Below are 23730 nucleotides of genomic sequence, written 5' to 3' on the forward strand. Positions count from 1 at the left end.
CTGCTGGCATTTCAGAAATTCAGAATCGTAGTCTTTGGATTCATTAAAAAACAATAAAAGAACACTAGCGGTGTGAAGTATAACACGTAGAAACCATCGTCTGACACTATAGCCAAGACGAAAAATAAACTACAGTATTAATCAATCCTTAAAAGATACGTATATTAAAAAGGTGTTACGAGCTTAAGTGATGAAGGAGGGTTGTATTGTGTTAGCAATAATGGTTAATGTTGGCTACTGTTGCGTATTGTTGGCAAGTACTGGCTAACTGTTACCGTGAGTGTTGCCGGAGCGTGAGACTGTACCATAAAAGATATGCAAGGTATTCATACTTTGTACATAACTTGTATACTACTTCGCACATACCATACTTTGTAGTATGGTATACACCATACTTTGCATACTTCGCATATCTTATACAGGTATGCGAAGCAGTTTATGCTTCGCATACTTTGTGCGCTTCAATTATTTATTCGCATCATTGTTCTTCCCTACTTTTTTCGTTTTCAATACTCAGAAATTAACCTTTTCTCCACCTGTGTGTTGTAGAGATAATATCCAGCTGTCGTCACGTTCGTGAAATGTCGACAAACTTAATAGGCGCTGTGTTCTCTCTCTCTCTCTCTCTTTCCCTGACATTTAATAAATATATGCAGTCACTAAAGAAAGAAGCTAATCCATTACCGCGTATTTTACTTTATCCATAACGTCGTCGTGTGAGATTCGTGCGTTTGCTCTTCTCTTTCGTTCGCGTTTCTGATATTATTCGTATCTATTTTTCGCGTATTGAATCCACATGATCGTACATGATTAAAACACGAAGCACGTGTTCTTCATTCCAATAGCGATTGTATTAGTGATGTTTCAGAAGTTAACTCTGGGCCTGTGGCGCAACTCATAACGCGTTTGACTATACAGACTATTTTACGGATGTGTTTCGGTGTCGCCATATTGGACTGTAGTAGCCTTGCCGATTTGTGTATTTAAGCAAACGAACAGTTCTATGGTAGGCGCATGCGCGTGAAAATGGTTGGGTTGGTGCATTCCACATTTCATGACCTCGTTAATTTCCCGTCACGATGTACAAAAACAAGAAAAGATTCGTTTAGCAGCCCAAGGTGGCGGTGCCCTTATGTTTTACGTAAATTTATCTATATACGGACGAGATGATTCGAGGTTTGCATCATGACAGGCTCGCTATTTTTTGCCTGCCTTGGTAGCTGAGAAGCTACAGGACGCGGGTTCGATTCTCGGCCCCGGCGCGGCCGCATTTTGATGGTAGCGAAATATAAATAATATTATACAGATATAATACAGTCGACGGAGAAGAACAAAAAGAAGATGGCTTTCGCCTTCGAGTCGTCATATACAAATGCATGAGGGCCTGTGTTACCTTTTTTTTATTCGGTATTGAGCAGGGCGTGTCATTGACCTTTAGAACGCACGTCAGTGCCACCCGCTGTGACAGGGAACGTGCAAGCTAGAAGGGTCAACGACCTTTGCGGTACGTTCGCGCTGACCGACACGTTTCTCTGTTTTATTATTTTTTTTTCTCGCGCGACATTAAAACCGGGAGCTCGGCGATGTAGCGACAGGTCAGTCATATTTTCTCTGGCTTTGACGAGAGGCCACGCATGCACGGCACTTCGCGTTGCTCCTCGTTCGCCTCGTTTTCAATTCTTCTTATATTTTGTACTGTACAGCGTGCGGAGGAGCGTGTGCATAAAACGTACATGGCCGTCTTATGCGTTACCTGGTCACGATTAACGTTTTGCGTTTGTTTGTGCTCGAAGCGGCGGTGGCCGATCACGAGGAGGACGACAGTGGATATGACTCGTTCCACTTTTTTTCGGAGTGTTGGCACTTGCATCTGTTCACGCAAAGCAGCGTCATCTTAATGGATATCGTAATGTAAGTATATATCACAACGCTACGCTTATTTTGTGTTTTACGGCGAAGATGTGTATATGGCGGAGCCGTGTCTGTGCGTGTGTGCGCGTGCAGAAACTCCTAACGCAAGTATTCGCCACAGAAATTGAGCAAACACCATATTACTCACCGCTGGTCCACTAAACATGAACAAGGGAACACACCATAGTGGCAAACACCAGCGCATGTGCCACAAAACTTTGGCAGACCCATCGACTCACCGCAACCCGCCGCGTTGGTCTGGTGCTCGCAGCTGACCCGAAGGTCGCGGTATCGAATCCCCTCTGCGGCGGGCGCATTTCGAAGGAGGCAGAATGCTAGAGGCCCGTGTGCTTAGATTTAGGCGCACGTTAAAGAACTCCAGGTGGTCGAAATTTCCGGAGTCATCCACTACACGGCGTCTCTCACAACCATATCGTGGTTTTGGAACGTAAAACCCCTACATTTATTATAGCATGATGGAAAGGCGGCGCTAGAACGAACACAAGATGGACGATAAGACAGGACATGCGCTGTACTCACAGCTGAAGTTATTATTGCAAAAATAAACGAAAAAAACACGAAAAAAACGCCCCTTATATGCAGCTTGCATCGTCACACAAGAAACGCCAGGCCTGCGCTGAAACCGCAGCACAGTCACAGCGAAAGCTGGAAGAGCGGCGTTTCTAGAGCCCGTTATCAGCTCTCTTGGGGCTACAATACAAGTACACTAAAAAGATACCCACTACGCCATAAATCACAATTTTTGTGAAGTTGGGAAGCACCTACTAAGCCATTATTCGTCATTCTGCGGAGAAGCGAGGCACCAGCCGCACGTCTGTAAGGCATTATGTGCACTTTGTTGACGCGGCGACTGATGACGATGAAGAATTATGGCTCAGCCCTTTGTAATGGGTTGGAATCTTTAAACGGCCCAGCAGTTATGTAATTTGCAGTGGGTGACGCCCGGTTGCTATTTCCCTCTCCCGTCATGCTGTATAACATAAGTTGCCGTGGGAGAGAGACGGGGGGGGGGGTGAAGAACTTTACTGAGACCCCAAGTAAATTGATCATGCGCTTATGAGATTCTTTGGCAACCAATACAAATGCACTTGCGAGGAACCCACTACGCTCTAAATCATTGTAATTTTACTGATACCCCGAGGAAATGGATCATGCCCTGATGGGCTTCATTGGCAACCAATACAAGTGCAATTGCGAGGAACCCACTACGCTCTCAATCATTGTAATTTTACTGAGACCCCGAGGAAATGGAACATCCGCTTATGGGCTTCCTTGGCAACCAATACAAGTGCACTTGCGAGAAACCCACTACACTCTAAATCACTGTAATTTATCTGAGACCCCGAGGAAATGGATCATGCGCTTATGGGCTTCCTTGGCAACCACTACAAGTGCACTTGCGAGGAACCCACTACGCTATAAATCATTGTAATGTTTGAGAAGTAGGGCAGCTGGCACTGGGCCATTTTTCGTCATTCTACGAAGAGCCGTGGTACCTGCTAAACGCATGTAAGGCATTATGCGCACTTTGTTGATGCTGTGCCTGACGACGATGAAGAATTATGGCAGAGTCCTTTGTAATGGGTTGGAAGCATTCAACAACCTACTCATTGCGCAATTAGCATTGTGTGACGCCTGGTCACAGAATTCGCGTTGTGCTACGCGTTGCGCGACGCTTGGTGCTTAATTTACTCTCTACCACGCTATATTGCATATGCTAATGTGGTTCCTTCCCGATATGAAGTCTGTATAGGACCTTTTTGCATAGCAGTTCCAAGCACCGGAATGGCTCAGAGGTTGAATACTGGGCTCCCACGCAGAGGGCCCAGGTTCGAACCTCGTTCTATCCTGGAGTTTTTTTCTTAATTCGTTTTTTTTTCTTATTTCGAGCGATACTGGTTACGGACACCGGCGGCGGCGGCGGACAACTACGGCGCCAAAAACGGCCGGTGAAATGATCTCATAACAGCTTTCGCTGTAAAATTTATCGCAGAAGCGTGAAGTTTCTAATAGCGGAGCTGCTTAAGCTTGGCAAAACTCGGCGTGGCGTTGGCGGGTATGCGCCACTGAAAGCGGGTATGTGCCACTGAAAGCGGGTATGCGCCACTGAAAGCCGGTGTGTATCAAGCAGCTCATAGCATAGCATAGCCATGCCTGGTATAGTATAGCAAGAGGGTGGGAAAGGAAAGTGAGAGTGAGGAGGAGGGGAGAGAGGTAAAGCATAGCATACCTATGTATAGTATAGTATAGCATGGGTGGGAAAGGGAAGTGAAGTGAGGAGGAGAGAAAGGGGGAAGGTAAGGCCACAAGCTCCACTGTTAATTTACCCAGTCTGCGCATCTCTACTGCGCAGCTGCCCCAACTTTTTTACTAGAAACTTCACTTGTGAGTGCAGCGCATGTCTTGCCTTCTTCTCGTTCCTCTCGTATTCGTTCTAGCGCTGCCTTTCCATCAGTATGAACCCAAACCAACTTGCCAGCCTACCTGTTATTCTGCGTTATTATATTACCTTGTACGCGAAGAAGCTGCACCGCGCTCGCTCCGTGCGTTCTTTTCTGTCTCCTAGATCGAGGACCATATGCGCGAAGCTAGGTCGCCTTCTCTCTCTCTCTCTCTCTCTCCCGTGTAGGTTGATCGTCGTCTCAGTAACACACTCTGACCTAACGTAGCGGGGTGCGCGGCGCGCGGAGCGTAACCGGTTGGCCGTAACCTTTTCCCGACTCCGCACATGATGACGCGAACGCGCTGGCAGAGAAGACGTCGAAATATATAGTGACCCGTCGTCCTTCGTCCCGTTACACTCGGCGGGGGCCGCCGCCAAACTATTCAGTATTTAGGTGAAGTGCGCCTTTTACTATAGTTAAGGCAAAAAAAAGATAAAATAAAAGAGACCCTTCAAGCAACAGCAGCACACCAGCAGCCGTATATGGGACAGGCGTCTTTTACCCTTTCCCTCCGACATCCCCTCCGCACATGGTATACCTCCCGGGCGCTTCCCTGCCTTTTATAACGCTTACGCGAACTACATTTGGCGCGAGCAGGGTCGAAAAACTCATTGGCTGGCGGCACCACCACTCGCTTGAGCGGCGCGACGCGAGTCATGAAGCGTCAAGCTATTGCACAATGGTTCGTCGCCCGATAGCCATATAATAATATAATATGCAGCGCATGACACTTGTGCACCGTATGTAGTTTGAACGGAGTGCTCAGATTACGGTACGCACTTGCCGCTGTTCGAAAACGGGCTTTTTTTAAGTACATCCATTTCATAAGCCACTTAGAATGTCGTAAGCTTCTGAAGAGGTAATTGGTGTATTTATATGGGATTGGTGCGCCCTGCAGGGTGCGTGGTCAGGTTGATGATGATGAAGCTTTCAATGAACAGGACGTCCTGAAAGATTGTGTCTCTTTCTTTCATTTTTGAACGTACCCAGCGAATTTAATTGAGATCAGTTGGCCTCGGAAAACCGCCGGAGTGTCCCTCCTATGCAAGAGAGCATCCGTCATTGTAGCTGAACCGCTAAGGCGTTGCGCAGCAACGCTCGAGGACGCGGGTTCGATTCCGGGTTCACGTCGACCGCATTTAAACGGGGTCGAGATGCGAGAAGACCTGCGCACCTAGATGTAAGTGCGCGTTAAGGAACCCCAGGACTGAGCTGATGGAAATGAATCCGGAGTACACTCTACTGCGTGCCTCATAACCTGGTTTTGGGACGTAACAACCTCGGAATTTAACCTTTGTTTTTCACAGCATCAGGGCATCAGATCAGTTAATGTACCGATGTTGTTGCTGTTCAACCCGCAGTGTCCCCTGACATTTCTCCTCTCCCGGACACTGCTGCGCTCTCTGTTTCGACGTCCAAAACGCTCTCTCGTTTCGTCTGCTCCCCAGGGTAGCAGACGACAGACAGAAACAAAACAGACGACACATTCCATGTGTTACACCCGGAGCTAGCGCCAACACGAAGTGCTTCCATGGGCGACCAGACGGGCAGAGTGTGTTACGGTGTAGCGACCTCGTTTTTTTTTATTCATCCATCTTTTCTGGTAGTCGTCGTCGCTTTGGCGTTACTCTGTGCCCGTCTGAGTCGCCGGCACAGACGCATCATATTCTTATTTAACCTCCCCGTCTCGCGTATTATCATTTTTTTCTTCGCCATAGCCGACTGCCGCGAAAGAAGACAGAACCAGAAAGAAAGAACGAAGCGCTAGCGAAGTATATTATGCGTGAGCCTGCTGGTGGTATAGCCAGACGCGATAAAGCCATCTCAGCACATCATCATCTCTTCTTGCTCTTCCCTTCTCGTTCATGCCTTCTTCTTCGTCGGCTTCTTCTTGACGACGGCGGCGGACTTCGTGAACCGCAACGCTTGCTTGTTCCGTGCGCTGGCTGTACGCCGGGCTGCACTTGCTGGCACGCCGTAATAAAGAACCAAAGATAAAGAAAAAAAACATGGCGGATGGAAGTAAGGCAGACGTTAGAATGTGGAGGAATGAGAGAGAAGGAGCGTTGAGTGGAGCAGTAGGTTTCTTCGCGGCTCTCGTATACTCACCTCTCTCTCTTCTTCTCCTTCTTCCTCCTTTCCCTAAGCGCTTGTTCCAGATAAACGTGCGTACACCCGCACTCCGAAAGAACGCGACCGAGTCCCTCGGCGGTCTGCGCGTATACCTCTAGACGTAAACAAACTCCCTCACCCGTTTTTTTATTCTTTCTTTCTTTCTTTCTTTCTCTTAGTTTTCCTGCCTGCGGCGCTTCCATTCACCGGGTCACTGTTACGTTCGTGTTTTCAGCGAGCGTCACGCATCCAGCGTTCCCGACGTGTTCGTGTTGTTGTTGTTGTCGTCCGAGGTCACGTGTTGCTGCTGCTCCTGTTATTTCTACTACTGCTGCTCCTGCTACCAGAGTAGCGAAGATAATTGTTGGGGTTTTACGTCCCAAAACCACGATATCATTATGAGGGACTCCATAGCGGAGGGCTCCGGAAATTTCGACCATCTGGTGTTCTTTAAAGTGCACTGATATCGCACAGTGCACGGGCCTCTACCATTTCGCCTCCGTCGAAATGCGAAATGCGGTCAGCAGTCGAGCACGGTGACCACTAGACCACCGTGGCGGGTGCCCGTTAGTTCTCTACTGCTGCTGCTAGCACAGTGCTACCACTGAGACATTGCAACGGGTAATATGCGCCTTATAGAAAGATGGAAATGTACCACAAAGCCAGATATTAAATTCGTATGGATTTACAAGAAACAAACCTTCCGAATTCGCGAAAAATTCCCTCTTCGACCGGGGTTCGAACCCGGGACCAAAGCCTTTCCGCAGGGCTGTCCGCCTCGGTAATACAGTGGTTGCGGTGTTTGGCTTCTGACTTGAAAAGCGTGGGTTTGATCCCTGCCGTGGCCGTCGCATTTCGATAGAAGCGAAATGGTAGAGGCCCGTGTACTGCGCGATGTCAATACAACAGGTGGCCAATACTTCCAGAGCCCTCCACTACGGCGTGCCTCAGAATAATATCGTGGTTTTGGCGCGTAAGACACCAGATATTATTATTATTTCAGAGGTGCTGTCGCTATATATAGTTTAGGCTAACCAGGATGGTAGGAATTCCCAGCGCAAGACATATTTACTATACAGTTATGCGCTTATGCATCCGTTATACGTCTATATGCTAAGTTAGGTTGCGCTAAGTTAGGTAATTGGCCACGTAAGTGCGATACGCCGGCCTGCACTCTCTCGTTCTATCTAGTGCGCCGGATGAGATACTGTGTCTTGCAGTATTCGTGATTGCCTAAGTTTCGATAGCGTTCTTTCTTTTTTAAAGCTTTACCAGCGAATGTAATAAACCTCGCTTCTACTTCTTGCTCTTTTTTTTCGATGGCGTAACGACAGCGATACTTGACGCTTAAGGTCTACAAAGAAAAAAAAAAGATAAATTGACAGACGATGAGCAAGAGCCGTCCGAGACGAAAAGGCGCCGCGTATACAGTGCGGAGTAACACTGCGTAGGCTTTGTCGAAAAGCCGAACATCCCAGCTTATTTGCTGTCTCCTCTTGTTTCAAGGCTGCAGTGTGTGTGGCAGGGCTTTCGAAATTCGCGCAGTGGCTAGGCAAGAGCAAGAAGGTCGTCATCACCACCGCTAGCCAGGCCAGATACATGACTGGTCTTTCTTTCTTTCTTTCTTTCTTTCTTTCTTTCTTTCTTTCTTTCTTTCTTTCTTTCTTTCTTTCTTTCTTTCTTTCTTTCTTTCTTTCTTTCTTTCTTTCTTTCTTTCTTTCTTTCTTCTTTCTTTTCTTTCTTTCATTCTTTCTTTCTTTCTCTCTTTTTTCCTTTCTTTCTTTCTTTCTTTCTTCCTTTCTTTCTTTCTTTCTCTTATCCTGCATTCTGCTTTCAAAACAGTAAGCAGTTCTTTCCAGCAGTGTACTTATAGGAGAGCCGACTACAATCGCCTCATGCCGTATACGTATAGAACGAGCTCTCTTAGAAGTCATCTGTGACGAGAGAAGAAGTGTATAATTAACAGATTCGCGCAGCAGCCAAAGAACAAACAGTGTCAGACCGGATGGCGACGGGAGCCGCGCGTTCGACCCCCCCCCCCCCCCCCCCCTGCTGAGGTCTCGTGCATTATGTATAGGCTACTGCTGATACTGCTGCGCTGACGCAACCTAGAAGGGATATCAGTGAATAAGTAAGTGAGAAGGAAAGGTGGGAGTCGAGGAGAGTGGATTGAGGGTTCTTCCCAAAAGATTGTTCTTTTTTCGCAATCGGTGCCCGCTTCGAGACGCGCCCGCCGTTCCTTACTAAATCCTTACGCAATGAGCGCGTGCGCCGGCCGTCGCTCACTATAGGGTTGAATACAAATATATATAAAAAAAGAAAAATGAAGAAAAGAAAGAATGAAGTAATGAAAAGAAAAGCGACGTGGAATGAGTGGATCGATCGCAGCCTAGGCCCGGCGCGCGATGAAACAACAGCGCCTTCTTTTGCACGAAGAGTTTCTACTCGATTTCGCGAACGAGATAGATAGAGGGCGGGCTTGAAGCAGCAAGGCGATTTCGCGACCGCTCCTTCGAAACGTATGACATGAGTGAGTGAGTGAGTGAGTGAGTGAGTGAGTGAGTGAGTGAGTGAGTGAGTGAGTGAGTGAGTGAGTGAGTGAGTGAGTGAGTGAGTGAGTGAGTGAGTGAGTGAGTGAGTGAGTGAGTGAGTGAGTGAGTGAGTGAGTGAGTGAGTGAGTGAGTGAGTGAGTGAGTGAGTGAGTGAGTGAGTGAGTGAGTGAGTGAGTGAGTGAGTGAGTGAGTGAGTGAGTGAGTGAGCGCCTGCGGGAGTGAGTGCAGTATTGAGTGAATGGAATGATTCAATGAGGAGCGAGCAGACAGGTGAATGAAGTGACTGATCGAGTATTCCATCTTCTTGAAAGTTTAGCATCCATGTTTCTAGTATGCAGGTACACCAATCCTCGCTACACTTTTATATGTCTTTTTAAAGTTATTTTTTTATTACATTATTATTTATTTTTCAAGCTATTAACTTAAACTTCAGCTACGTGATTCTTGGTGCACGTGGGTGCGTGCCACGTGGTTTGGGGTCGTCACCACCGTCGTGTGTCTGTATTTCGCAAACAACTTGTGGTCCGAATTTTCCGTGCGTCGAGCCAGCAAGTGCCGACGCAAAAGGGGTCGGTCGCCCAGTGCAAAATCGATCGAGCTTCTCGTTCTAACGAAATTAGCTGTCGAAATCGCTTTCGCTGCACTTCGGAGGCACTAACGAGATAGACGTTTCTGCGAATGAATCGAGTGGCACCGAAGAAATAGATTACCAACCCAGTCATTTGACTCGTACTGACTTAAGACAATGCGGATGGCAGATAACTAACATTAGTGAACACTAGTCAACGATTGTCGTCGTGAAGCCACTACTTGGCGAGATTAATATCAGAAATCATTTAGCCATTGTTAACAACAATTAGTTTTTGTCATCATTTAGCCAACATGATAAATCAATGCTAACGATTGCTTGTTGTCTGCGAGTAAATACAGTAGTTGACATATGCGTAGCCGTGGGAGGAGCTTGAACCCCCCCCCCCTCGAATTCTTTCATTCTTAGATGCGTAAACACTCAAATTAGGCGCCTTTCCCTCTTCAAACCACTACGACCACCAACCCCCCCCCTCCTGAAATAAGTTTCTGGCTACGCCCGCCACAGCTTAAATGAGATGCCCGCACTGTTTTCGCGATCGGCCCATATATTTCGTCAGGAATGCAGATAGAAGAGATCTAGAAGACAGTCTAAAAAAAGACTGCCGTATGGAGTTAGAAGCAGCATTTTTATAGCTGCCTGCACTGTTTTCGGGATCGGCCCGTATATTTCGTTAGGAATGCAGGTAGAACGGATTTAGAAGACAGTCTAAAAAAAGACTGGTATGTGGACTTAGAAGCAGCATTTTTATAGCTTCTCTGCAAATGTGGAGAAAAAAAACGCGAATACAAAGAAGCAAGACTAAGCGATGCACGATGGGAAAATACATATATAAGTGGATGGGGAAAGAAATATGGTCAAGAGAAGAGTGCGCGGGGAATGTATAAATGTAAAGAAAAACGAAGGCCGCCCTCAAGTACGCGTGACCTTCACCCCTGCCGTTGTTCCAATGTACATTTACTCTGGATAGAGCCTTCTGTCGAAATGTCCTTCGCGAAAGACAAGAGATCGTGAGGCAATAAAATTAATGACCGAGGCTGGCCGGTCTATAAGTGCCGCCGAGTGAGCCCGACTCTGGTGATATCGGCGAGTGCAAGTGCCTTCTAACGAGCGAGTACCCGAAACGAAAGGTTTGCAGAAAAGAAAGAAAGAAAGAAAGAAAATAAAGAAAAAGAAAGGAAAGAAATAAGGAAAGAAAGAAAGAAAGAAAGAAAGAAAGAAAGAAAGAAAGAAAGAAAGAAAGAAAGAAAGAAAGAAAGAAAGAAAGAAAGAAAGAAAGAAAGAAAGAAAGAAAGAAAGAAAGAAATAGCCGTAGGGGTTAGGGAACGGTGAAAAACCGTAGGCGAAACCAATACGTTTTCATCTTTTATACCAATTGTTGCTTTCCTTTTCCTTCACTTCTGAATAACTTCATGACTCAATTGGCCCCAGTGGAAGTCTTTTAGTGGAAATGCAATTTCAACTAAGTCTTTTCAGATGATATTACCGCGAGGGCATTGCGACAGCGCCACCCTCTTTTTGCATTACATCGCCAAAGAGCGAAATCCTTGTAAAAGCTTACCTCTTATACCGCAGTTTCTCTGATTCAATAAACCGGCAAAAGGTCACGCGGTCCCTGATGCATTTACCTTAGACCACTCGAAGGCAAGATTTTTCTACCATGTCGATTGCATTGAACATCTACGTAGAGACCAACCAAGATATTGGAGAGTTTTAGAGCGTTATAGTTTCTTTTTTTATTTGTACGCATGTTATTTTCGAGAAATAGAGCGTTTACACAAGAATGGCTCGCGTTTGTCGCATGCGCATTGGCGACAACCGCAGTGCGCAACTTTCTTCGTACCAGATTCAAAACTTATCTATTGTCTTCGGTAGTAGAGTTTGGCATATGTCTTGGAAATAGCAGCGCAAAACTACATGGGCAAACATTTCCGTGTTTCTTAAATATTGCACTGCTGTATCAAGATCATGTACATACAATCAACTAGCCTGCCAGTACTAGCTGAGGGATCGTACCTAAGATGAACCTAAGATGAACCCATACCAATTAGCTCAAGTTTCATTTCTTATCCACCTGAGGGAGTTTGGCACTTGGAGCACAGAAATTTACCGTAGCTTTAACACCTAGGACGGCAAGGTCTAAGTCTCCCATTTGGCCCATCAATCGAGGCCCCCGTGCTCAAGGAGCTCGCAGATGCCTAGAAGAGGGGCCGTCGCGTTGCATTGCTAACGCCGTTGGTCGCGGTGAGAGAGGGTGAAAGACGTACGGCTCGTGGCAGCGCGCGCGCGCGCGCGCTCCATCACGCCGGGGTAGCGGCATCGAGGAAGCAGCAGCAAGAGGAAGAGCACGAAGAGGCGCACACGCCGTGGAGGGAGGAGGAGGAGAGGAGAGCCCATCGGTCGGCCCGCTCATTGTGTCATTGGAGCAACGGCGGTAACGGCCTAGCGGCGGCGGAGAGCTCCTCCTGCCGCCGCATCCCGGACGAGAGGTCGACGACCGCCGCCGCTTCTGCTGCACCTACCGCTGTTGGCGTGCCGGTCAGGTCGCTTCGATCCGTCGCTGACGGCGCTGAGCGCGTGCAACAGGGGGAGTCCCTTTGCCTAATGGGCAACCCCCCCCCCCCTTCCCCTTGCACACACGCACGCACTCCTCACACACCTACTCATGCCCAGATGAAGAAGAGGAGAAGATGAAGGCACGCCTGCTGCCGCTGAGGTCATCGGAACGCGCTTCCTTGCAGCCACGTCAGGGCGCGTGAGAAGAGCTCCTCCCGGAGATCCGTCTGGGTCCTAGTACTTCTAGCAGAGGGCTTGTACTGAGCGCCACCAAGCCTGATGATGACTGCCTCGAGCAAAGCCCGCTCAAGGGCTGTGTCTCAGGAGAAGCGAGGAGGGGACGCACAGATATCTCTGCTCGGGGGCGCGCGTAATAGTAATGATAGTGTGTCCCATTATCCTCTAGCTGAACCGTTCCCGAATAGACCCTGCCAGCGTACAACACCCCGGGTAGGCTTCGGTGACGAATTCTACCTTCCGGGGTTCGCTATAACGTGGCCTGCAGTCGCTGGATAGTCGCTGCAGTTGCTCTTAAATCTTCGCTGACTGCGCTTCGACGTCTGGTGACGCGAGAAGCAGAATGCTCTGGTGACGTGTAGGCGGGCCGAGTCCTTGGCAGGCTCTCTGAGCAGTCGATGGGTAGGCACGTAGCGTTATTCGTGGCTGCCTTAAGTCAATGTAGACATGCAAAATTTGAAATGGTATCCCCGTGAGACGAGAAAATTACCTGCGGTATGGAGGCCTTGCGAAGTCTGACGTCTGAAAGCTGTCAAGAACAGCTTCATTGATGCGTACGTGATGGTGGCTGGTGCGTATGAATGGAACACCTATTCAGACCCCACTGGCTTCTGAGGCTCGCCGGGCCTGGTCGAGGGTTGCCAACTGGCTTCGTTCTGTATCACGTGTGGTATGCCGACAAAACGGTGTGGTAGAGGAGGGGGGGGGGTCGTCCTTAGTCACACTGGATGTTGTCGTTGGGGCTATGCTTAGAGTTGAGATGCATTTGTGAAAGGTATGCACTACCGAGTGTATCATAGTCGGTGCTGTTTTCGACCCTAGCGCTTTCCTTATCCGCCGTTTCACTCGATTTCTGGCTCGTTGTTGCAAAACACCTGTGGTCATCCTTGTCGGAGCTCAACGAATTGGCATCGCATCGACGAAAGCCTCCGCCGCATTGCAGGATGATCGAGTGCCGTGCGCGCGATCACGGCACTATCACATAACGATGGGCTTCATGGTTTCGCTATCTTGCGCAGCCCTTGCGGGAAGCACGGCTCTGCGTTGCATAACCGCAATATGCAACAGCGCCAGCCCTCCCTCCCTCCTATGATGCGTAAACGTCCAGCGGGTTTTCCCGAAGCAAAGTTTGCAATCGACTAGTTTCTTAATTCACCTGTCTTTCACCTCGGAGCGTGCACCCCCGGCTCTCCATAAGAATATCTGCTCAATGCATCGCTGCGAGCTCCGCCGGCAACCTTTTTTTTTTTCTACTCTGCCTGCGTTTACAGATGAACTGCGTGCGCATAAACTATATACACGCCGTCGTGCGCGTTTGTTTTTCCAAGATTTCTTTCGCGCCGGTGCTATCTCTCAATCGCCACTGGAAACACGGGCAAGCACGAAAGCAGGTGTGCGCGCCGCTCATCGTCACAGGTGCGCGTTTCTGCCGCCGCTGCTCTGCGCTCGTCATCGGTTCGGGGGCTGCCCGAGAGCATTGTGTGGCGCGATGCATTGCGAGAAGAAGAAAGAAGGTGGATGCGAGAAGCAGCGAAAAGAATAAGCGTTGACGAGCTCTGTTGCGCCAGAGCAGCGCGCTCGCCACCCAGCAGCAAGAGCGCGAGCGGTGAGGAAGAAGAAGAGAGACCCAGAAATGGGTTGCTGTATCAGGCGTTGACCCCCCACCGACGGCCCTGGCCTGACCGCCACTAGCACCATCGCCGCTGCCACCCTCCTCCCTTCCGCGTCGGCCGGCGCGCGCGGCATACAGACCGACTCTCCGACCCCCTCTCTTCTTGTTCGGCGTCGTGTCTCCCCTCCCTGTGGAACGGTCTTCTCAGTGTTAGCTGCAGCCACTGTAGAAGCATTCATCCCCTCCACCCACCCGTACCTCGGACGCGCGCAGGTTGCTTCTCGCTCACTGCATCCGACGCCCCTTTGGTACCACGCCGCCGCCGCCGCTCAGCTGGCCAAACGCTGTACGCGCTGTCGACCAAGAAAGACGCTCCGCTCCCACTCCGCTGTGGTGCCCGGGGCAGCTCCGCTCTCACGACCGGCCCGGAGAAGGACAGCCTTGACGGACTACCTCGCTCTCCTGGACCAACGAGTTCCTATCGCTACCGGGTGTGTCTCTCTCCGCTTATTTTTCCTCTCCTTTTTTTTTTGCTGCGCATCCGCGGTTGACCGCGGCGTCCTGCCTGGTACGCGAGAAGGACCCCTGACGTCTTTGCGACAGGAAGAGGGGACTTCTGGTTCGAACCCCCAGCCCCCGGGAGACTTCGAGTTCTGTCGTACGTGGACACGCGATAGCTGTCCCAGCACCAGCAGCAACGTGCAATCTTCGGTGGCGAGGGAGAAGAGAAGACCTCAAACCACAAGTCGTCGTTCTTCTTCCACAGGCGGCGCGACGTCGCCGCAGGAGAGCTGCTGCCGGCCCCGTTTCTTTCCGCCTTCCTTTTGTGCTGTCGCCGCGCTCGCGCACGCCGCCGCTATCTTCCAATTCCGCCGCGCGCGCAGCAGCGAGTGACAGACAGCTGACGAGAATGAGGAAGAGGAGATAAGAAGGGGCCCTCAGCGAAAGACACCTCGCGAAAAGGCGCCTTCCCGGTTCCGGATTGGATTGTGGACTTGCCTTCGTTTGGCGTGTGTGCTTCCCGAGCCGCTACGCACACTTTTACGTGCATCGTCAAGAAGGCGTATACTCTTCATTGGCGGTGTCACTTCTTCGACCAAGACTTCTCGTCGGCGACTTTTCCATGAGTGGTGTTCTGCCGTTGCCACCGGTGACCACTGGTGTCGCGGCTCCGGATCGCGTAGTGCCTGCCGCCTAGGAGTCGGGTGGTGGTTCGGGGAATGCTTCCTCTGAGCTACGGCCTTGAGATTGTGCAGCTCTTCGAGCCGCGTTGGGCGGACCACGAAATCAGGTGAGCCCCGCGGAGCTGCAGGTGTGGACAATCTCGCCACGATTCTTGAAGCACGCGCGTCCTTGTGCCTCTCGACTTGTCCTCGCGTGCTGTCGACTTCTGTCAATCAATCGAATAGACATTTATCACGTGATTACGAAGAAAATTCAGCGGAGGTGTTTGGATCGGTAGCCGAAATCACTAGTAACGAATTCACGCAGCAGAGCAAACAAGCACATGGGTGGTGAAAGAGCAAGACGGGACACAGCGCTATTATGTACCACCAACTGCGTGTGATTCATGTACTACAAACTAGCCGATCATTCTGGCCTTATGCACTGGTAACGACACTAAAAAAATACTAGAACACTCGTGGAAGCTGGCGATGTTCTCACTAGGTTCTCACTGCACCCGCCGTGGTATAGCTCAGTGTATAAGGTGTTTCGCTGCCAAGCTTGAGGACGCAGGTTCGACGCCCAGTAATATGGCGGCCGAATTTCATTGGGGGCGAAATGGAAGAACGCGCGCGGTACCTAGATTTAGGTGCAGGTTAAACAGAACCCCCAGGTGGTCAAAATGAATCCAGAGTACACCGCGCGTCTCGTTGGTGTACTGCTTGCGGGGCTCGGCTGCTGACCCGAAGGTCGTGGGTTCGATCCCGGCCTCGAAGGTCGCGTTTCAACTGAGGCAAAACGCTAGACGCCCGTGTACTGTGCGATTTCAGTGCTTGATAAAGAACACCAGGTGGTCGAAATTTCCGCTGCCCTCCACTACGGCGTGCCTCATAATCATATCGTGGTTTTGGCACTCAAAACCCCACAAGTTGTTATTACTACACCACGTGTCGTGTTCATATCGTGACTTTAACACGTACAACCTTCGAATTTCTCTCGCTGCGACGTGACCTTATTTTGACGACCGCGCCCAGAACGCGCCTGTGTATCTTCAAACGTGATCCGAGAGAGCGTTGTGTATGACGCAGTGTCATGAAGTACTCATTAAGCTACAGAAATACCCGAGATAACGGTAAATCTTTCGAGATAGTCCGGCCATATAGAGTGGATGCATGCGAAAGACCTTTCCTTCGGCATTATAATGTGGTTTACATAGAGAGATTGAAATCAAGGGTGCTTAGCGTCGAAGGTACGTTTAACTCGTAAATGGATGGTCTTTGCGTTTTGGTTCATCGTGGTTTCGTGTGGACAGAACAAACGATACACCTGGTCGTTGCTGCTGGTCAGCAATGACCAGGTGAGTGATTTATTATTTTAATTAGCCACTGTAGCCTTATGTAATCAATACTGTTGAAGTTGACCGGAAGAAAACATACTCGTGACACCCGTATATGGTCGGGCGAACTGCGGTTTGCTGGAACCGGTCAAGCGAGTGACATTTTAAGCGTTGTGTATGTGCATTCCTCTTCACATACGAAGCGTTGACATTAGGGCCCTACCGCTCCGTTGTGACGTATTCTCGACGTAGGATAACCTTTGCAAAGTGCTCTTGCTTTTCGCGAAAAATGGCCTTTAAAATTTCTTGAAACCGCATACGTTTTCGCGGGAATGTGCGAGTCGGTATACACATTCATAGTTACCTTTTGCTGCGTATTGAAGCAGAGTTGCTTGCTTTTGCAACGTATTGCGGAGCTGGCTGTTAATGTTTCTGCTGTGTCGCGCACGCGTACGAAGTGGTAACCATGCGCCTTGCAGCTTTCGCGATATTTTGTCAACGAGCCGGAGGTTCGTTCCTTCTTTAGGTGGTACTGGTGAGCTTGCTGGTTGTACATGATTTGGAGAACAGCAACGCAATATTTAAGGCACACGTACAAACAGTGATACACAACACAGGCGCATAACTTCATCTGAAGTTCAGCGCCTGTGTTGTGTGTATGACTGTTTGCTTGTCCGCGTTTCTCAAGTTGTGCGCTGAGATTCTAAAGATCTTGTTCCTTTGTCCCCGACGATATATGCGATTTTGAGAGCTCCTCTTTGGTGTGAGGCGAGGTTGTTCCCCGGTTAGGTTTAGGTTATCTTGGAAAACTGTTGGCTGTATCCTCAGCTGATATGTTTGGGCGTTAATACCTCGCTTACTTATTTGCCGAAAGATTTGATCTTGATACTCTGCTCTGTTCCCTTCCCGTGCATTTGTTTGTGACGCAACAGCGCGTGGTTATGTGTTTCAGCTACATACGCCGCACCTCTTTACACATATTAACATCGCAATCGTTAGCCGTAATCGTTCGCTTTACCGCATTCAGTGTTATCACATCTGCAACGCTTAGCCAGGGAATTGGAGAAGGAGACAGTTAAGTGCTGCGCACGCCTATTACGTATTGATAGCACTCACGTGACGTCACGGACAAAGCGGCTTAACGTACCGGTATTACGACGTGGTGGCTATGATATATCGTTCGCGCGGCGTATTCACTGCTATGGGTAACCTGCTTCAGTCTGTTACAAATTCAGCCTGAACCTTATTATAGCCTATGTGTCATAATAACAACTATGCACAACCCTGCGTGCGATGTACTCGTAACGTTCACGTGACGTCACGAACTGAGCTTCCCACAATACAAGTATACTATACAACGTGACTGCTTCAGCGACATCGAACTGAACAACTGAACACGACGCCGATACGTGACAACTACAATTTTCACGAGTGACTGAGTTGCGAAACGGTGCCCAATAATAATAATAATAATTTCTGGGGTTTCACATGCCAAAACCACGATATGATTGTGACGTACGCCGTAGTGGAGGACTCTGGAAATTTCGACCACCTGGGGTTCTTTAGCGTGCATTATAGAATCAAAGTACTACACGGGCTTCTGGCATTTTCGCCTCCATCGAAAATCCGACCGCCGCGGCCGCATGATCGAACCCGCGCCGTTCGGGTCAGCAGCCGTGCACCGCAACCACTGTACCACCGCGGCGGCTGAAATGGCGCCTACCGAAATCATTGGTTTCATCGTTATCTCGTATCCGACCCATTCGTTGAGACGTACTGTTTCCCGCAGTGTGGCTCGTCGCACCCGTGTTTTGCGTAATCAAGGGATATATACTACGTCATAAAAGTTGTACTCGTAATGTTGGCTTTCGATGTATGTATCTGAACCGTACTGACCTCACGTTGAACGCGGTTTATTTATTTTTATTATTTTTTAAATATTTGGTCTAACCGTTCATGTGCGTCCACCGTCGAGGCGGAGTTTTCGTGACGCAAGTAGCTGACAGCTGATATTCGACGAGGCTGCGCGCGTGTCGTCAGCTATAGATGGCTTGCACTGACGTCACTGAAACAGCCACGTTGGAGCACCAACACGGTGGGACTCGCACTTTGTGATGTCGGGTTAGTGTTATCAGCACATCGCATGCAGATTCCTTCGCTATTCATGCACAGAGGCCCAATAACATTACAGCGACGTCGTTATCACACTGAAGCATGTTGATCGCCGCGTGATTATGCCGCCTCGACGTCATCTCAGCCGCCATGTTGGAGCCATGTCTTGCAACCATGACGTCACGTGCAAGCTATCAATACTTCGCATGATTACGTCGTATCTGCGTATCTTTGTCTCTGCCTTCTGATTGTTGTTCTTTATTTCCGTTTCTACTGTCTTGTGAATTGCAATGTGGTTTCCGGGGCGACGGTGATACGCTAAATAAGGCGCAATTTGCTATTTGTGAGATTACCGAATCCACGGTGTTAAGCAGAACTGTAGTGCGGCGAAGCCCGCTTACGAAGTACGTTGAGGGAAAAAGAAAGATTTACATTGCACCTTTTAAAGCTTGATATTTATTGTTCTTGTTACGTGCGTACGTTTCAGTTTGTTATCAAATGGTGCCATGACTATACTATGCGAACAACTTTAACAGTAACTGCTTTTCCGCTAGACCTCTTGTCGAAGCCTCGTCTGTTAATCTGGTTTATGGAAAGAGTGGATCATACATTTAGGAGCAAGCTCATATGGACAATATCCTACAGCTAGAATTGAGGTCTAAGGACTAGGTTTCATCACGTCGTGTGGTTGGAGTTTCCATGAAAATGGATTTCAAGGTAGTTAGCCTAGTGAAAGGGTTGCTAGCAGGGGCGTAGCCAGAAATTTTTTTCGGGGGGGGGGGGGGGGGGGGGGGTTCAACCATACTTTATGTATGTTCGTGTGTGCGTTTGTATGTGTGCGTGTATATATACGCAAGCAAAACTGAAAAATTTCGGGGGGGGGGGTTGAACCCCCCCCCCCCCTGGCTGCGCCCCTGGTTGCTAGGTATCCGAGTATTGCGGCGAAATTTGGAGCGAAAAAAAAAAAAAAACTGCCGAGTGGCTAGCTCGGTCGTTGCCTTTCTGTCAGTTACTCCACACCCTGGCAAAAGATGACATCCCAATTGCGATAATTTTCGTTGACCTCGCAGCTTCTTTATTGCGATAGTGCCCAGAAATGGCGGGAACAATTACGTTAGAGCAGTATACTATCAAACACACGTCGTGTTTTCTTTTGACGGTGACCCCTTTTTTTTTCCTCTGTTTAATAACTTACGATTATCGAACGACGTCGCAACGCGCACCTGCCGTGACGTCACGTTTCTTGTTTATACACGCTGATTCTCGACGGGCAACAATACTCGGAAGATGGCGACCACGATAAACGCCAATAAAAAACCTATTTGTAGAAAAAGCTTGTTTTGTTTTTGTGCCCATATTCGCATTTGTCCCATGGTGCAGTTTTATTTTTAACGTTTCTTTTTTGTCTGTAGGTCACCGTGTCAGCGACGTGTGGCCCCGGCGCTTAACGTAGATAACGCCGCGGATGAACAGATAAAAAAGAACAAAACAAAACGTCCGTATGCGTATCGGAAGGATGCATCGGCGCGGTTGGCGTGATAAGTTCATTGTTATGCAAGCGGCGCCGACTGCTGGCGTTGGAGTGTTACCTCCGGAAGGTACGGAGACGGTCTGCATATAAACGGAGGAGGAGAGGGGGGGGGGTGAGGGAGGTTTAGCTGAGGTTAGGTAGGTCGCGTCAAGCAGCGGTTTGTGCTCGCAAACAGGCAGCAGTCGCAGCGTTGTCGTTCCGATGCGCCGTGTGCATGCTCATTGGAAAGGCGTCGTCGTCAGTGGTGGAGGCAGGCAGTCAGGCCGCAGATAAGTGGTGCTGCCGCCGATGACAGAGAGTGGCGAGGAGGAGAATGGGTGCTGAGGAAGGAGGAAGGGAAGGAGAGAGGCAGGTTCGAAGGCTGCGAGGTCGGGTCACTGCACTGCTGCAGCAACGAACGAAACAAGGAAGCGGCCTATCCGCACCACGAGCCACGATAACCTCGTTCGGCATGACCGATACCGGCCACCGACGCTTATACGCCGCCGCTTGCTTGCTTGCCTGCCTGCATGGCTGTCGACACAGCGACGACTCGCGTTCGGCACATCCTTCGTCGTTGTCAGCGACGTCGTCATTTTGTTAACCACCTCGCCGGTGGTTTCTCTTTAAAGCTTTTTTTTTTTTTTTTCTCATTCGACGGTTGTTCGTATAAGCGTAACGTTGCGCCACGAACTAAGTCAACTGTTCGATAAATGCCGCCTGGGTAGTCACCGCCGACGAGACGAGGTTGTCGATGCAAACAGTGCAACGGTATCTGATGATTTCACATTGTGCGTCTGCGGTGCAGAGTTTTTGCTTTGTTTGCAGGCAGGGATCGAACTTTTCAGGCGGGGAGCGGGGCGGTGGATTGTGTGAGCTCGAGATAGTGATTGGTGGTGATTGCATGGATGCATACGATCGGTAATAAATTAAAAGCTCGGAAGGGGACTAATTATTTTAAATTTCCCTATACTCCATTCCATATGTGGCGCTGAACCGCGTTCATATGGGTCGCAGTGAATATCGACGTCATTCTTCTCTGAATAACCAGTTTTTTTTCTCTGACGTTCGTCAGATCTGGACTGCCGTTCATTGAAGTTCAAGGTAAAGTTTCCCCATCATCACTTATGTATAGTGCTGTGTACGTGTTAGACCGTAGATTTTTTTGTTTGTTTCTTTGATATGATGTGATATGTTGTAGCACAAATGAGGCGCTGGCTACTCCTCAGCTCTCAGTGAATAGATCGAGCATGCAGCGCATAAACACACCAACAGTAATACAAGAAGCAACAGAACAGGGCGATTAAAAACTGTCGAAACAGCGTTCTCGCAGTGAAACCAAGATACAAAAAAAACAAAAAAAAACACTGACACAGGTTCGTCAAACGACGCTATCGCAATAGGTTTAGCCTTCTCCAGCAGCTTGCACTAGATGGGCATTTAAAAAAAAAAAACGAAAGTTGTGTTTGTAAACAAACGTGAGGGGATGATGAGTGTGAAATGTTGGTGGTACCTGTTTAAAGGTGAACAACATGCTCAAAACAACACACACACGCAAGAGAACAGACGAAGCACTGAATATGTCGCAAACATCAGCAGTTGTAAGTCGGGGCTTCGCCTGTCCTTCTTTCTACTTTGCTGTTTTGTGCATGTTCTTAACCTTTAAACGTGCGTAGAAATGTATCGTGGGAAAGATTCGGGTGGTTTTCCGCTCGCCGAGGATTCTCGGAAAACTGATAAGATTTAAGCGTTTGCGAGGTGTAACGGGCGGTGCATAGATAAACAGCCTCTTTGCAGCGTGGTGTTTCGAGTCGAGTTGGTGACGAGCGATCACTGTCAAGTTTTGTTTCGGTCGTCGCTGGGATTGCTGCAACGTATCGAGGGTTTCTAAGAAATCACTTTACGCTGTTGATTTATAGTAAACGACAGTGCCAATGACATAGTGGTTCGCAAACCAAATTCTTCACAGGAACGGGATACCTTAAAACATCCAATTAGACCACTTACTTTTGGAAACTTATTTTTGGCTTCATGGGCCTGACCACATAGACCAACCGACGTATACATTGCCGAAACCAGCCCTAGTTTGTAAATAAAATTGATTATGCAGATACCCTCCGCGGTGTTCTGAGGTTATGGTGCTTGAGTGCTGACCCGAAGGTTGCGGGATCGAATCCCGGCCGCGGCGGTCGCATTTCGATGGAGGCGAAATACTAGAGGCCCGTGTACTTAGATTAGGTGCACATTAAGGAATACCCGAGAGGGCTAACATTGCCGGAGCCCTCCCCACGGCGTCCATCATAATCATATCGTCGTTCTGGGACGTAAAACCCCTACACTTATTAATTGGTTATATCTATGCGCACACTTTTGAAGTAAAAATAAACATAGAAAAGGCTCCACAGTGTTAATCTATAGTTGTTTCAGGTTTCTCGCAAAAACATAACTAAATTAAAAGCAGTATAGAAGAAATTGAAAGCCAATACATGTCTTTTTTGTAGCAAGCGTTCGCCACTATACATATACCGTGATACAACCGCGCACACATCTATCGGTAAATCAGCGCCATGCACGGCTTACTAGATAAAGTCGAAAAAAACAAAACAAAAAAAGATACCGTAGACTCATGTGGAGGCGAACAACGTAAAATACTTTCCGAACATCGCGCGCATTCTCTCCGCTGCACCGCATGCGAAAACTGCGTCGCCGCAGGAAACGCCGCATTCATCTTCGGCGCACGCGTAGGCGCGGTCACGGCGCCGCGAGAAGTTGCATGCAAAGCCGCCGCTCACGCTTCTTCGCAGAAAAAGACGAAACCGCAGGCGTCTTGCGTCAGGCTTCTTAATAAGCGCGCGCGCAACCGCGCGCCGCGAATAGCGGCGGCTTTTTTTTTTTTTTTTTCAGAGCTCATACACTTATAGACTTGCGTTGCGCGCTGAAATGTACACCGTTCATTTCCAACTGAAACACCGGGACGAGGCGGAAAGGGGTTGTTCTCGGCATCTCCACATCCAAACGCTACTCCGCAATCGCGCGCGTTCTACAGTTTGCAACGGGTTGCGGCTTTTTTTTTTTTTTTTTGCGCGCACGTACTCTCAGCAGCGATTCTTTCTCTCTCTCACTGTGTACATAGCGGGAAGTCCTCTCGCACGTGATGGCACCCGCTTACATGCTTGCACCGAAAGAAAAGAACGGTACGCGAGCTACGCAAGAGCAAGCAGAGGAGGAAACCTTACCTAACCTGACCTTGGCGGGGCGTCAACGTCTCGCGTGCCTCTCCTCCTCCTCTTTTCCATCTTGCCCTCTCTCGTCTGGCCGGCTCAGTGTCAAGGTCGCGCTACGCTGAGCAACGGAGGCAGTAGTGCCAAGGACGACCCAGTGGCACGCTCACCGTCATAACACCCCCCCCCCCCCTCTCCTCACCCCCCTCGTGGGAGGAGGGCAAGGAGTGCGCCGATGTGCCGTTCCTCTCGAAGGAACCACGTGAACGAAAAAAAAAAAAATGAAGTGGGTTCTAGGAGGTCATCACGCTGATGATGACGAACGTACCACCGTAAGCTAGTCCCGCGGCGAT

At 49.1% G+C, this 23730-nt stretch overlaps 1 protein-coding gene across 3 annotated transcripts in view; it reads left to right on the forward strand.

Moving 5' to 3' along the window:
* Positions 1-23730, forward strand: part of LOC119389809 (uncharacterized) — a 202469-nt gene that overhangs the window by 85799 nt on the left and 92940 nt on the right. Inside the window, exon 1 of one of the 3 annotated variants that reach the window (XM_037657201.2) lies at positions 14737-15325. The exons of the other annotated variants lie outside the window; for them this stretch is intronic. Coding sequence (XP_037513129.1) covers positions 15255-15325 — 71 coding nt within the window. The 5' untranslated portion in view covers positions 14737-15254. Of the gene's footprint in view, positions 1-14736; positions 15326-23730 lie in introns of those variants that run through there. 3 annotated transcript variants of the gene reach the window in all.

Source organism: Rhipicephalus sanguineus, chromosome 4 (assembly GCF_013339695.2).
Source record: "Rhipicephalus sanguineus isolate Rsan-2018 chromosome 4, BIME_Rsan_1.4, whole genome shotgun sequence".
Classification (NCBI taxonomy): Eukaryota; Metazoa; Arthropoda; class Arachnida; order Ixodida; family Ixodidae; genus Rhipicephalus; species Rhipicephalus sanguineus.